At 30.2% G+C, this 14,452-nt stretch overlaps 1 protein-coding gene across 1 annotated transcript; it reads right to left on the bottom strand.

Moving 5' to 3' along the window:
* Window positions 1–3,524: 3,524 nt before the first annotated feature.
* On the bottom strand, window positions 3,525–10,920 carry LOC101205381 (fimbrin-2). Its single transcript, XM_004150314.3, has 14 exons — window positions 10,611–10,920; window positions 10,276–10,446; window positions 9,895–10,139; window positions 9,624–9,795; window positions 8,822–8,860; window positions 8,574–8,642; window positions 8,347–8,463; window positions 7,522–7,733; window positions 6,816–6,971; window positions 6,331–6,530; window positions 6,007–6,164; window positions 5,247–5,343; window positions 4,473–4,564; window positions 3,525–4,056 (listed from the first exon to the last, which is right to left on the bottom strand). Exons 1-14 carry the CDS (start codon window positions 10,695–10,697, stop codon window positions 3,871–3,873), a joined length of 2,001 nt encoding a protein of 666 aa, XP_004150362.1. The 5' UTR covers window positions 10,698–10,920; the 3' UTR covers window positions 3,525–3,870.
* Between the last annotated feature and the right edge of the window lie 3,532 nt (window positions 10,921–14,452).

The raw sequence follows: 14,452 nt of genomic DNA, 5'->3' as shown, positions 1-14,452 counted from the left end.
GTTTTACGAGAATCTAGTTTTTGGACCCAACCCTGAAGGAATTAAAGACATGTTTTAGTATCCACAACATTAGAATCTTTGCTTGGACAATGTCATATTTCTTATCCATATGTTCTGTTGTATAACGTAGGATCTTATATTGAAAATAGAAGACAAATGAGTTTTATTTATATGATCATTATCGTGAAAGTCTGTATATACACTTCATATTATTTATGAATAATATCCTATTTCTTGTGTGCCAACATCTTTTAATGTTCAATATTGTCACCTCTCCCATCGTATTACCATTTTCCTTAGACAAATGTATTCTGTGTTTAGATTATGTATTGTTGACACAATTCCTTCTCTATCTTTCTCCATATGTTCCATTCATACCATTGCATGATTATTTAGTGTTTATATGATCCAACATTCAGAAGTTTGATTCAAGGATTTGTTGATTCTTTTCTTTTTTTATCCAAATTTTCCTTTTTTTTCCAATAATAGAATGAGCTTCTCTAAATTTTTCCAGGATGTATTGCAGTTTCTTCAGCTATAAAATCTGTTTATTATTGGGTTTTCTGTTTCCTACACTTATTCATTACTCCCTTACACTGCAGGCCATATCGTTATTTGATGTCGACCAGCAACATGGGGCTTCGTTTTATGTCATAACCACAGAATCTGTTGACGAAGTTCTCGTCCCTGTCCCCAATAACTACATTTGCCAGTATCAAAACTGTTAAAGGAGCTTTCTCTCGTAGTTGTTGTGTTGTTTGTTAATTCAACTTGACTGATTTTAACAGCAAGAAGAGGCATTTGGAAAGAGTTTACTCCACCAATTCAAATGGCAAATTTAGCAATAAGCAGTTTATTAGTGTTGATTCGGAGCTTTATGAGTATATTCTCTCCAACGTTCAAGAGCATGAGGTACATTCTTTCTTGCTTTCTTTATTTGTCCATTTGGATTATCTTCTGGAAAGGCATTGTGAGTTACTAGGCTGTTATTACTTGGATAAAGATAAAACAATAAAAGCTTGAGTTGATAGAATATATGTGATTAACACACTCTTCCACATTTGTTGGTTAGAAATTTAGTGTGAGAATTAAAACTACAATCAATATTAATTGAGATGAAACAACATTACATGATTCAATCATAGGATATTCTAGGCTAATATCATGTTAAATCACCACGAAACTCAAACTGTGAGTTGATAGTTAAGTTAGGTTTAATCTTTTTAGCATACAAGCCCACTCATCTATATCTTAGGTACATTTTTATCTGTCTGATTGTAATCGAACTCGTTCATTTAGATCCTGGGACAACTTCGTGAAGAGACTGCCTCAATGCGTGCTAGCAAAATGCAGGTGACCGTTTCCAACTCCATCAATATACTATTCCTATGTTTTATGTTTAAATGTTTTTTGTGAGCTTTCTGCAGTTCTTGTCAAGCTTCTTTTCCTTGCCCATACCCAGTCTGTTTTCCTTTCTTTTGATGCAATAACTTCCTCACAAAAAAAAGCAGAAAAGTGAACACGTGAAATGCCACTCATCTCATTTCAAAATAATACCTATATGATTATTGTCATAATTGACAGTTTTCTGAAAGTTCTTGCACATATCAAAGGTAGTTTGTTTAAAAAGATGCTATAAATTTTTTTTTTTATGATAAGGTATTTTGCTGGAATTTTTTTGTGAGAACATAGTTCGTTTTAGAAAACTTGATGTTCTTCATAGTTCTAGAATTTAGTCTATTAATCATTAATGAACTTCTGATAAAATATATAATATACTTTCAGCACCTTAATCTTATCAATTGATATTCTATCATCAGTTCAAGGAAAATCTTGTTGTCCTTCATCTATAAAGTGACCAAACCGAACTGCTGACATAAATTCATTCTTTATTGTTGCCTTTCTCCATCTTCTTATATATTCGTACTTTTCTTTTACCCAAAAAGGTGAAATAGTTTGATTTTATCCCCTATTTTAATATATTATATTAACTATAATTTGATATAAGCTATGCCAATTGCGAACCTGCTTATTGGAATGATCCAAAAAAATTTCCTTTTTATTTTATAAGGGCTCTTTCTTCCTTTTAATTCATAAAACATATGATATGACCTTTTATTTTCTTTTATATTCTTTCAGTTAGGTACCTTTGCAAAAGTCGTCATTCGAGTTGGATGAAGTGCGCATGGAGCTTGCTGATTTTTTGGGTGGCCATATTTGATTTATGATGATTATATTTTGGGTTAGATAGACAAGTTTTGTTGATACTGAATATAGGTGTGATATTTTGTTGATATACTTGATAAAGATAGGTCAATTAGTTTAGTTGATATTTTATTGATACACCTATAGTTAGGCTACACATAGATGGAAAATTTAGGTTGTTGTTAGAAAGGTTAGAGTTAGTATGTATATGGTTCATTAATATATATGTTAAAATAAATATTTTATTGATACACCTATAGTTAGGCTACACATTAATATATATGTAACCATGCTTTAAATAAATAGAAACAATCTCAACTAAATGATTGGTGACAAATGTCACGTTTGAGATTGTGGCCCCTATTTTAAATCGTAAGCATAACCATACATTGTTAAGTTTCGTCCATTAGGTTTTTATTAGCATATTAATCTTTAGTTTTTCAAATTCGACATTTTAATTCCTATTTCTTCATTTATTTTAGTAGCATTTTGGTATTGATGTCAACATTTTAAAGAAAATGTTAATGTGATATATCGATGTTTTAAAAATATATCTACTTATTTGAAGTTAGAGGAGAGGAAAGAAAAAGAAAGAAAAAGAGGAGTGAGAATTATAATTTGTAGATTACATTGTCACGTGTTTAATTTAGAAAATAAATAATTTTAAAAAGTTTAAAGTGTTCGAAAACCTATTCAAAATAAATTTTTAAGTGTATCTTAAACAATTTTTAGAAAAATAAATTTAAACATTTTTTCTTTTAAGTAAATTCAAACAAACTCTTTCAACTCGTAGAAAAGTTATGCAAACTAAGTACTTCATTTTGGTAGAAAAATACTTAATTGCATTAGAACTTTTTAAAATATAAAAGATAAATTAAAATATTTATTTGCATACAATATTTTAAAAAGTTTTCATTTAAAATAATTTTTGTTTGTATTATCTATAATACTCTTCTTACATCATTTTAAGATATTTTAAAAGTTTTTTTTGTGCAAATGCACAAAATAAGTGCAATCATGAGATCTACTACTTAATTCACAATTTACAATTTAGATAAACAAAATATGTCATATATATCAACAAACTAACTACTAAAAATGGTTTCTCTCAAACCTTAAAGATAAATCAAATCAAACATAATATTTTTCCGCTTAAATTTCATTCCATGTTGGCATGAAATGTATTCCCCAACTAATTTGACCCTAGCTTAAAATCCTCTCATTATAAGAGTGATATTAAAATCCTCACCATCCCATTGCAATGTAATATACAAATAAGCAAGAATAAAAAGGAGTAAAGAAAAGAAAGAGTAAAGATATAAGTACAATAAAATGCAAACTAATAGATATATACTATATGACGGAAAATCCCAAAAATTAGGAGAAAAGAAAAAGAATCAAATTCATAATACAAATATTTGTTGAAAAGAACTGAACTATTCACAGATCGCAGCTGCTTCTGCAGAAAGCAAAAAAAAAAAAAAAAAAAAATTCCTTTTTTTAAAAAAGCACTTTTGAGTTTGTTCTTCCTCTTCTTCTTCCTATAATAATGCACCATTTAGCCAATACGCATTCTTTTGAAATTCACAAATTCCAATTGAAAATTAAACAACTAAAAAAATGTAATCATCATTGGAATTTCTGTATGATGTTTTAATTTTGGATTTACATGTTACCATTTTCATCTGCTGATGACTCGGAGGCTGAGTCATCGGTCGTTGAGTTCGAAATGGCCTCTGATTGGCTGCTGTTTTCGCTGTCTGAACTAACCGAAGCTTTGTCATCCCCACCTTGTTTCAAGAACCAATACATTATGCTTGCAGTTAAGGTCAGGATCATCTTTTGGTTCACCTAATTGAACACAAACAACAACATAAACCTGTTAATATCTTTTATCATACAACCAAATATGTTTATGTTAATATAAGCCATCTTAATATTCTTTTAATTCCTTACTGTTTTCAACTCAATTTTAATTTTGTCTTTTGGGCAAAAATTTAGATGTGAAATGTGTGGCATGAAAATTTTAATTACCAGATCATTGATTTCTATTTGAAATTCTAGAAGATTCCTATTCTAAAATACTTTCCAAACACTTATCAATTCATTCTTTTAACAATTTAACCTACAATTTATCCTAATTATAGTCAACATATTCTTATAACTTTTGATTTGCTGTTATTGAATTTCATCCTATCAATTCATTCTTTAACAATTTATAAATGCAAATATTGTTAGAAGATGGAGTTAAAAGTTCAGGAAATAACCTCAGTGATGTCTTCAGGAAGCAAAAATATGGAACAACCAAGCTTCCTTGCAATGCTAATGATGTAGGTTGCATTCATCTTTTTCTCCTCCTCTATGTTGGTCATCATTAAAGAAAAAGACAATAGAATTAGAAAATTTGTAGACACGTGGGGATGTCTTTTTCTTGGTCCCTTAATGTATTAAACAATGTTTCGACTTTAAAAGACATTTACAAAACCTTTTCAAATTTTCTTCTATAAATTTGAAAAGTGTATGATCGAATCTTTTCTTGATAAAGAAAGTTTATATGACCTGTTTTGTTTATCATCATTTAATGTATATTTCTTTTCCTTTGAACCTAAACTTCTTTTTAACAGATTAGTTGTTTTGAAATTTACATTTTTGGTTTTTTTAAGTACAACAAAAAAATTAACCAAAATATTTTTAAATGTAGCAAAATTTTACTTTACTATAAGAAACTACCATCTATGTGACAATAGACCACCACAACTTATTGTTGATAGGCTGTCATATTTTGCTATATTGTAAATATTTTCAGCAGTTCTATCGACAATTTTCCAAACATATACAAACCTAATCATAACTTAAAAACTTGACATACAGTTTCAAACACCTAAAATTTTGAAGATCTAAGAAATAGAAACAGATAAAAAGATTACTTAGAGAAAAAAAATAGATAGATTATAGTCTACGAACTGACATTTGAGTACGTTTAATATCAAAGGCGAAATGATTTGCTATGCAAAAATGCCTAGTAAAAAAGAAAACCATACCGGTGATTCCTTTGGTAACAAGACTCCAATTGACAACTCTAGGCTGCACTGAACTGAGAAGCTCCAGGAAAAATGTTCCATTCGACAAACTCTTGTCCTGTAGATTGGATATTATGATAATATTAAGTTATTAGCAAGTCCCATAAATAACAACATTAAATATTAATCAACACGTAAGTCCTTGTTTTTTTGTTATATATTACTTATTTCAATATAGTTAGATGTTGTTCGATCAAACACAATTAAGATATGCTGTTATCAAGGAGATTCAAACCTCTAACCTCTTAGTTGAAGATATATGTCTTAACTAGTTGAGTTATGCTCAAGTTAAAAGAATATTTTTATGCTAAGTTTCTATTCAATAATTCATCAAATGAACGTCAAAATGAGCTTAGTTTAGTGGTTATTGACATAAACACGCTGGAGGTTCAAATCTCCTTACCCCATTTGGTGTAATAAAAAAGTTATTATAAAAAGAGCGGCTGAAAACACAAAAATAAATGGTTGAAAGTTTAAGGAATTGTAATATAGTAATAAGGAAATGTTCTAAAAAGTATATGTGGGAGTGTGTGAATAAGGGAAGCAGAAAGGCCGACCAAAATTTTTTTTTGTTCATATTTCAAAACTCAATGATCGTGTAAACTTATAAAGCAACAGTTAGAACTTTCAAAGTTCTAACACCAGCCTGACTACCTGAGATAATTCAAATATCCCAATCTTACGTCAGTTTTGGAAAAAACAAAGTATAAAAAATCAATACCTTGAAACTATCCATGCGACACTGGCTCCCAGAACTTCTGACTTTACCATTTGCCCATTGCAAAATATCAGCATCAATGATTTCCTTTCCAAATGAGTGGAATCTTAAGTTCTTTAGAAGTTGAAGGATGTTGTATCTCATCAGTTGCCACAAGTAAGCTGACAAGAAATCCATAAAACTTCATCTGAGCAATATACCAAGGGGAATACTTCCAAATATAACATTTACTATGCAACTAAAATTCTGGAACTATTTTCGTGATATGGTGAGAATCATGTATAATAATTAAGTTTGCTTAACGGATGACAAACTTGGCTGGCTTACCCAGTATCAATTTTTTATTCCCTTGCACAATATCATTTCCAGCAATATTGACCAAAGAGAACTTCAATTGCTTCCCTATTTTGACAACTTGGTTGCAGTTTTCTACTTTTCTAAATGGCATTTTAATCGGAGGCTTATTTGCAATCTTCCAATTAACAATTCCTGGGGACACCTTGTCTAGCGTCTCAAGAAGAATCCACCTGAAAAGTGAAGGGAAAATTATATTTCTTTCATTGTTAATATAATCTATTAGTTTGCAAACATAGACATTAGAATGATCCTATTTGATAACCTACATTTCACTGGAAAAAGTTGCAAATTTTATTAAAGTGAAATTTCTTCATAGTTAAAAAGAACCAATGGTTTTTAGTGATTTACTCTGATCTGGTACAATTACTTAAAAGAACGATCGAATAAATAAATTGTATCCAATTAGCCTATTTTAGGTCCACAAAATAATGTAGGAAGAGATGAATAATTTTTACCCATTTCTAAGATCTTCAAAGACATTATTGATATAAGTTGAAAGCCCCATGCTATTTATCCATAAACGGAACGCTCTCTCTTCCCTAGAAATTTGGGCGTCATCTGGCATTGTCTCTAGAAAAGATATCTGCTTTGTCTGAGTAGACAGCCCATTCCTACAAAGTATGGTAAATGTCATAAACAACTTGATAATTGGCAGGAACAAAAAGGTATATGACAGAAAAAAGAAAAAAAAATGACCAAAGAACAAAAAGACAAACAAACATAGAAGTCAGCAGTTCACAGGACAGTTAACGGAACCAAATAATTAAAGATCCTCTGAAATCCAAGTCACAGGTCATTTTATATAATTTGGTTACTCATCCTCCACTTGTCCCAAAGGCTTTCAATCCACAAATTTGTATGTACCAACAAACTGCGTGCACATTTAATTGTAAATCCATGATAAACAGTAACAATACATTACATGTGCCTTTTATTGGTATATATGCATGTCAGAACGTAATTTTATATTCATGTCATGAAATATGTCTACATTGAAGAACAAGCACAGCACAAACTTTCTTAGGCTTGCATAGCTTTAGTATCATACAAAATAGAATATAGACATTACGAGCTTTCACTAGAGAAAAAAATCCATAGAACTGAATTGAACAAAATAAGAACCAAATGCAGCTCTGCCCAAGGAGAAGATTATTTTCTCACCTATGCTGAAAGATATGAGCGACGAAAGCAAGATTCAAATTTGGTGAACCTTCCACAATATCTCTAGCTGTGAGATATCTTTTACAACCCATCTTATCTGCATGTTCAAGAACCAACTTTGCTCGTTCTAAAGCATCTTTCACTGTCAATATTGATGGATTACTGTGCTCAGGCGCAAGGACTTTTAAAAGGTAAGCATATGCTTCTGCATCCTGTAGAACAGATATCTCAATTGTTCAAAAATGAAAAGAAATCCATAGAAGGAAAATAACAATATACACTTTCGAGAACAAAACTTGTATGCAGTACACTATCAAACAATAAATTTCCACGTCAACTGCTTCACCTTCGATCAGGAAAAAGTAGGAGGTTCAGCATGAATAAGAAATAATAGCAGATGTGGAATGAATTCTTGGATACACTTCAGTTCTTAAATGTGAACATAATCGATTGCATTTGTCAAACACTAGCAGATATAGAATGAATTCACAGTTTCATGTTGTCGTATGGATCTTTGAATATCCTAACAGAGTACAGAAATATAAAATGCGAACTTCTTTATCAGCATCAAGTACAAGTTATCAAACATAGCTACAGATTTAAAATGTCCTACAAGTTGATATGGATCTTTTGTCAAAACCTTCCTATTGAGATTGGAAAGATAACTGTACGAGTTATGCACAAGATATACAAATTAGCAATGTCAACTCAGACATTTCAAGTGTAGATCTAACCAAGTTAGACCGGTATTATAGGAAAGGAAAACATACGAACAAGCGCTGAAATGAAATATTTCCAAATAAAAAACTTCATCATCATTTATACCTTTATGTCAGAAGAGAAGTTTGTAACTGTCTTATTGTATCCTCCTTTCTTGAGTTGAAAATTCATCCACCTCAGTAAGATCTTTTCTGGAGGTAGGCTCATCAACTCCTCCACATCCTGGCAGTTAGAGAATTACATAAAGTCTTCCAAATTATTTGCTGCTAAGAGTTTGTAAAAGTAAAACTTTCTGTAAAAAGTATATCATATAATTCAAAGGCCATCATTACCTTACTATCACCAACCAACTCCACCAACTGAGGGGTCTTTTTGAGGTTGAGGTCTGCCAATAATTGTATCTGGTACAATAACCATTAGGACAGATGAATTAATCTAAATATAAACCTTTTGGAACGTGTTTAACATAGAAAGGTAACGATAATTATTTTATAGTGAAAGTCAGTGTAATGGTTAAATTCTTTATATACTTCTATACATATATAAAACGTAATGTTAAAATCTCATCACAGTATTTTACCTTAATAATCTGAGATATAAGTCCGAGTACAAGATGCCGCTGCAAATAAAAACAGATGATTTAGAACTCAGTCTGATCAGTAAAGTTGTAAAGATTACTTAGTATACTATTTCACAATAACTTGGTCTCTAGGGCTCTTCTGTTCATTCTTCAACATTTTGATTCTTTCAGAATATGATGAATAAGTTGGATAATTAATTATTTAGTTTTAAATCATGTAACTCGATGTTGCAGCACCATTTTGGGAAGTGGAACTTCAGCAAAGAAGACTGACAATGACTTCTTTTTAGTGTCTAATATTGCAAAGGAAAAGTTACGGGAAATAAAGCACTGATAAGGCTCGGGAGCGGGGAATAAACTAGTCCCGGTAGAAGTCGAATGAAAGAGAAAAACAGGAGAAAAAGGGTGGCGACCTATGGGAGGTAAGCATTCAGGTAACTGCTACATCTAAAACTAGCAGGGAAAATCCTTAACTAAATAAGCAAACAGAAAGAAAATTCTAAACCTTTAAACTATAAATTAATCAGAAAAGGGAAACTAAAAATCAGAAAATTGAAAAGAATTTTCCCCATAATTACATCTGCTTCCCATTTGTTCCTAAATATTAATAACATTCACTTGCTTGCCATGCCTTAGGCTTAATGGTATTTTTTCTTTTCTTTTAGTTAAAAAGTTTAAGCACACTCAAAGTTGAATGGCATTGAAAACTTGGTAGATGCAAGAAACTAATATTTCAAATGGAAGGTATAAGAAATAACTTCTTGACTCTGTTCATTCTGATAGCGAAGAGGAATATGCATACCCTTCCTTCAATAAAATCCTGTGTTCCAATGTTTACGACAGTGCATCCAATCGCCTTTGCAGAGTTGAGGCAAAGCGTATGGTTTTCATTTCTTTCCCAAGGATTTAGCACAGCCTTTGTATTGATTGCACGATCATCAATAGTTCCAGGAACCGCCACATTGATAAGTTTACTGTATCCACCAATAACAGAATTCATCATTGTAATCGAAACCGGTCAAATTAAGAACAAAGGTAATTAAAAATAAGGATAATAATGATTTGATGATTACCAGAGAAGAACGCCATCCTTTGCAATCTCAAATAGATTGTTGGTGGAAGGGTCTATAGGGAGGTATCTCTTAAGAAATTTATCTTGTGAAAGGTAATTATTGATATGTGCGACATAAGATGCCTTCTCGGATTCACTAATTGTATGAAGCAAAGTAGTGGTGGCGGCCTTAAGAAATGCCGATGAATTTTTCGCACCAGTACTTCCGGTTCTAGCACTTGCATGAGCTTGCAATTTCAAATAAATCTGTAAGTAATACATTAGAATTTCCGTTAAAATGGAGATAGATTGGAGATGAACATCATCTAACAGTCACTGTATCTCTCAAAGCTGAAGAAAGAAAAGTAATAAAATAAAAAAGATAACAAAAACACGAACGTACTTTAAGGAAGAATTCATAATCAACTTCATCATCCTGATTCTGATATAAATCTTGTAAAAAAGAAGCTCTCTCTTGTTCCGTTAGATTCTCTCCGACAACTTTAAGTCTGGACATCTTAGAAGGCAAGTCTCCAAGGTTAAGCCTACCGTTCTCTCTCTTCATACTCATATACTGCCAAAAGCCAATCAGATCGAAACCAAAAACACTAAGTAACCAACGGTTCAAAGAGCAAAAACATATACAAAGAAAAAAATCAAGAATAATGCGCGCGCGAGAGAGAGAGAGAGAAGTTGAAAAAAGATTGAAGCAAAAGAAGAAAGAGATGAGGTACATACATGAGACTTGAGACTCCGGAGCTCGACTTGAGTGAACTGATTCTGGAGCCATGGATCTGAGACGAGAATGCCTACATAACCAGACATGGCTCCCGCGGTTGATGATGGTGATGATTTGTATGGCTTTAGGTTCAGAAATGAGGGGAAGGAAAGAGAGGAGAAGGATGAGGAGGAAGAAGAGAAGAAGAAGAAGAAGAAGAAGAAGAAGAAGAAGAAGGAATGGTGAATGGTGAATGGCGATGGTAGGCCAAAGCTTGGAAGCTGTCAGAATTTCAAAGTTTGTTGAGAGAGAGGGAGGAGAGAGAGAGAATTCAAATAATGACTTCACTATCCCCATTTTATTTATTTATTTAAATTTAAAAAATTTCACTTTTATGTTTTTCTCTCTCTATTTGAAAAAGAAGGAAAGAAAGAAGCAACAGAGAAGTGAGCGTTGTACTCAACATGGGGCCTCCTCTTGTCGTTTTGATCATTTTTATTTTCCTTCTTATTATCTTTACTAAAATACCCCCTCTAAACGCCTTTAACCGTCCAATTTCGACCTTCTTCATTCTTCACCTTTTTTTTTATTAATATATACCACATCTCAAATATATCGAAATAAATCAACATATTTTTAAACTATAATAAAATATCATAGTCCATCTGTTACCGTAATAGACATAGACTGTTATATCATATATTATGTGATCTATCTTGGGTAGATTATAATAATTTTCTTAGATGTGTATAGGTTACAAATATAGTAATCAGACTCAAAGTATTAGAAAACATAGCAAAGTTTACATAAGCTCTCGAGGTCTATTTGTGATAAGTTAATGTAAGTTTATTATATACTCTCAAATATTGTCTCTAAACCGTTGACAGTAAAAGAAATAATTCATTTACATATTCTCATTTCTCAATATATGCACCCTCAAAATGATGACTTCGATCGTAATTTCTTTTAATTGAATCAAATACTAGTTTGAACTTTATGAGCTATGATAACATATTAAATAAATGGGATTTTACCTCAAAACCAATTAACAACTAGAAGAGTTTAATCTATCTATCTTATCAAAAGTGTAAAGAGTAAGAATAACACATTTATCTCATTCAATTATTCTTTATGGTTGTGACTAATTGTATACCGATTACCATACAAAAGTTGATGGATCAATCTCCATCTTTATACTTATTGAATGTTGTACACATACATCATTAAATACATTTGTAAAAAATATCAAGTTTTAACAAACGTTTTTCTATAATGTCATTTTCTATAAAAATATCTTAACAATTTTGTCATATACGAATACGATGAAATTATATATGAAAATATCTTTTTAACATTCTTTCAAATAAATATCTAGAAAGATTTATAATACTTTGTTAAGTTTGAAATGTAGTTTGATGAAGCGGAAATTTAATAATAATTATTATATATAATTTAACGAGATAATTTTATAAAAAATAATCAAGTGTATAATATTTTCTAAAAAGTATAAATATAGTGGTTAATAGATTTTTAAAACTTTGACAGATTTTTTTATATTTATATATTTTTTTAAAAAGTATTGTTATATAGATTAATAATTTGAATGTAAATTGCTGTTTGTATTTAATTTAATAAATTTAGATTTTTTTAAAAAGAAATGTAATTTTTTTTCTTTTTTTATATATTGGGTGGTTTGAAATTTCTAACATTAGTTTTGTTTTCATTTCGTGGTAAAACTTTCTTTTTCCTGTTTTTAAAAGATCAAAATATTAGTTTGGTTAATTAAATGAAGTTTCATTGTTTGATTTTTTTTTTAGTTTTTTTTTATTATTTTTTTTCATTATTTTGAGTTGGTTTTTAGTTGTTAAAATTGGAAATGTTTGGATTAAATTTCTCTTAGATTACAATTTAACTAAAATAATAATATATTTTATCTCTTGACCATATTTGAAAGCAACTTATACTCTTTTTAGAGAACAACACATCAATTCCCTTTTGTAAACCATATCACAATTTTCATCCAATCATTTCCTTCATTTCTTTCATCATTAAGTGAATTTCGCGTATCTTTACCGTGTAAAGTTGAAAGATCAAGTTGTTCATCTTTTAAATGAGAATAAATATCTTATCTATCGAGAACTGTACTGAGATTACTCACTGAACTATATAGTTATTAGAATTTGTGACATGTTAAATCATTCCTCTAACTAATGATAGAAATAATATAAAATTATCACAATCCACACTTAATTTAAAAAAATCATTTCATTTTTAAGGATTTTAAACACATATTGTGCTCTAATCATTCGTAGTTCGAAACTCAAGTTCAAAATGAATGATATCCCTTAAATCAATATTTGAAAGGACATACCGAGAGGAATATTTATTGGTGAATATATTTTAATGGAAAAAACTTGAGTTGTAACCTAGGTTTTACACCCCATTTATTATTCAAGTGATTGGAAGAATTAATACCAGCTCTAAGAAAAGTTATGCTCAATCTATCAAACACTTGAGTTTGAATGGTAGGTTCATATAGCTATTGCTTGAATATGAATCAAATTATATAAAAAGCAACATATAGTACAATAAACACAAAAGATGCATATAAGCAAAAAGATTTGAATACTTAAAGGACTTGCTCAATATCAAAATAAAAGTTCATTAGAGGTTATTGTTAGAGAAGGTTGAGAGATTATTATTATTATCATTATTGGCTACAATAGAGAACATTTAGCTTTAGCCAACTACAAATAGAGACAAAACAAGAAAAGCTTAAAGGGAAAAAATAGTTAAACAAGGTTAACTTCACAAACAAAAAATTAGAATCTTAGATGACTTAAAATATAAGTTATAATTAAGGAAATAACATGAAGTTTTAGGGCATATTTGATGTAGACCCTTTCAAAACAATAATGTATTAATTACACTTATTTTAATTTTATAAGAATGAATTGAGTTTAGGATATGAAGAATATTTTTGTACTGATTTTATATATTTTTTCCCAAATTTATGATATATATACCTTCCAAAAATAATATAATTTTTTATTAACTTAAATCGACACGTTCTTAAAAATTTAATATTTAAATATATTTTTACGTATGATAACTAGTTTAGAAGACTCTCTAACATGTTTAAAATATAGAGCTAAAATATAAAAAACTTAAGGTCAATCAAAGCATTAGGGCTCAAGAACCAACAATATATCGTTTTGTCCTTGAGGCACAACGTTGTGGTACGGATCACAATATGCTTAGCGTTGTAAGGTAGAGACTCTAACCCTATTGTGTCACCGTAGCACAACATTGAGCAAATTTATGGTGTGCGAAACTTTTTCCTCAAGATGTTGTGACTAATCTCTTGCCATTTTCTATATATGTAGGATTTCTTTTCTCAGCTCTAGGGTTTAAGCTTTGAAGTGTCGTGTCTTTTTCTTTATTTTTTAGTTTTTCTTTGTATTTCAACTCTTTTAGTTTAATTTATTTGTTGTATTTTTCGGATGAGTGTGGGGGGTTAGTTTTCTTATTTAAGAGTAGAAAATTTGATATACATTCATGAGAACTATTGTTGAATGAAACATATTCTAATTTCTTACATATTTGAACTTTGATTTCGTTTAAGCTTGTTTTTCTAAATGGATTAACACTGTAGTCATCAATGTGCGTCTTATCGCGATAGATTTAAGCATGAACGTAATATCCGTGCATGTTCTATCTCACTTTAAATTGCTAAAGTAGCAAAAATTGAATTCTTATGTTTGTATATGCTATTTTACTATATCGTACATCCATGCCTTATTTAATTAAAAAAAATCAATTTGACAAACTTATACTGTCTAATATCTAAGGTTATTGAACC

Source organism: Cucumis sativus, chromosome 7, assembly GCF_000004075.3.
Source record: "Cucumis sativus cultivar 9930 chromosome 7, Cucumber_9930_V3, whole genome shotgun sequence".
Lineage (NCBI taxonomy): Eukaryota > Viridiplantae > Streptophyta > Magnoliopsida > Cucurbitales > Cucurbitaceae > Cucumis > Cucumis sativus.
The sequence above is the reverse complement of the archived record's forward strand: the minus strand, read 5'-3'. Positions and strand labels throughout refer to the sequence as shown.

Excerpts from the sequence above, each read along its gene's own strand:
- LOC101205381 (XM_004150314.3), bottom strand. The coding sequence starts at position 10,697 with ATGTCTGGTTATGTAGGCATTCTCGTCTCAGATCCATGGCTCCAGAAT. Across the intron at positions 6,972-7,521 it reads GCTCATATCTTTCAGCATAG|GAATGGGCTGTCTACTCAGA; the intron begins GTGAGAAAATAA and ends CATACTTTGTAG. Across the intron at positions 6,531-6,815 it reads TTTGAAGATCTTAGAAATGG|GTGGATTCTTCTTGAGACGC; the intron begins GTAAAAATTATT and ends TTCACTTTTCAG.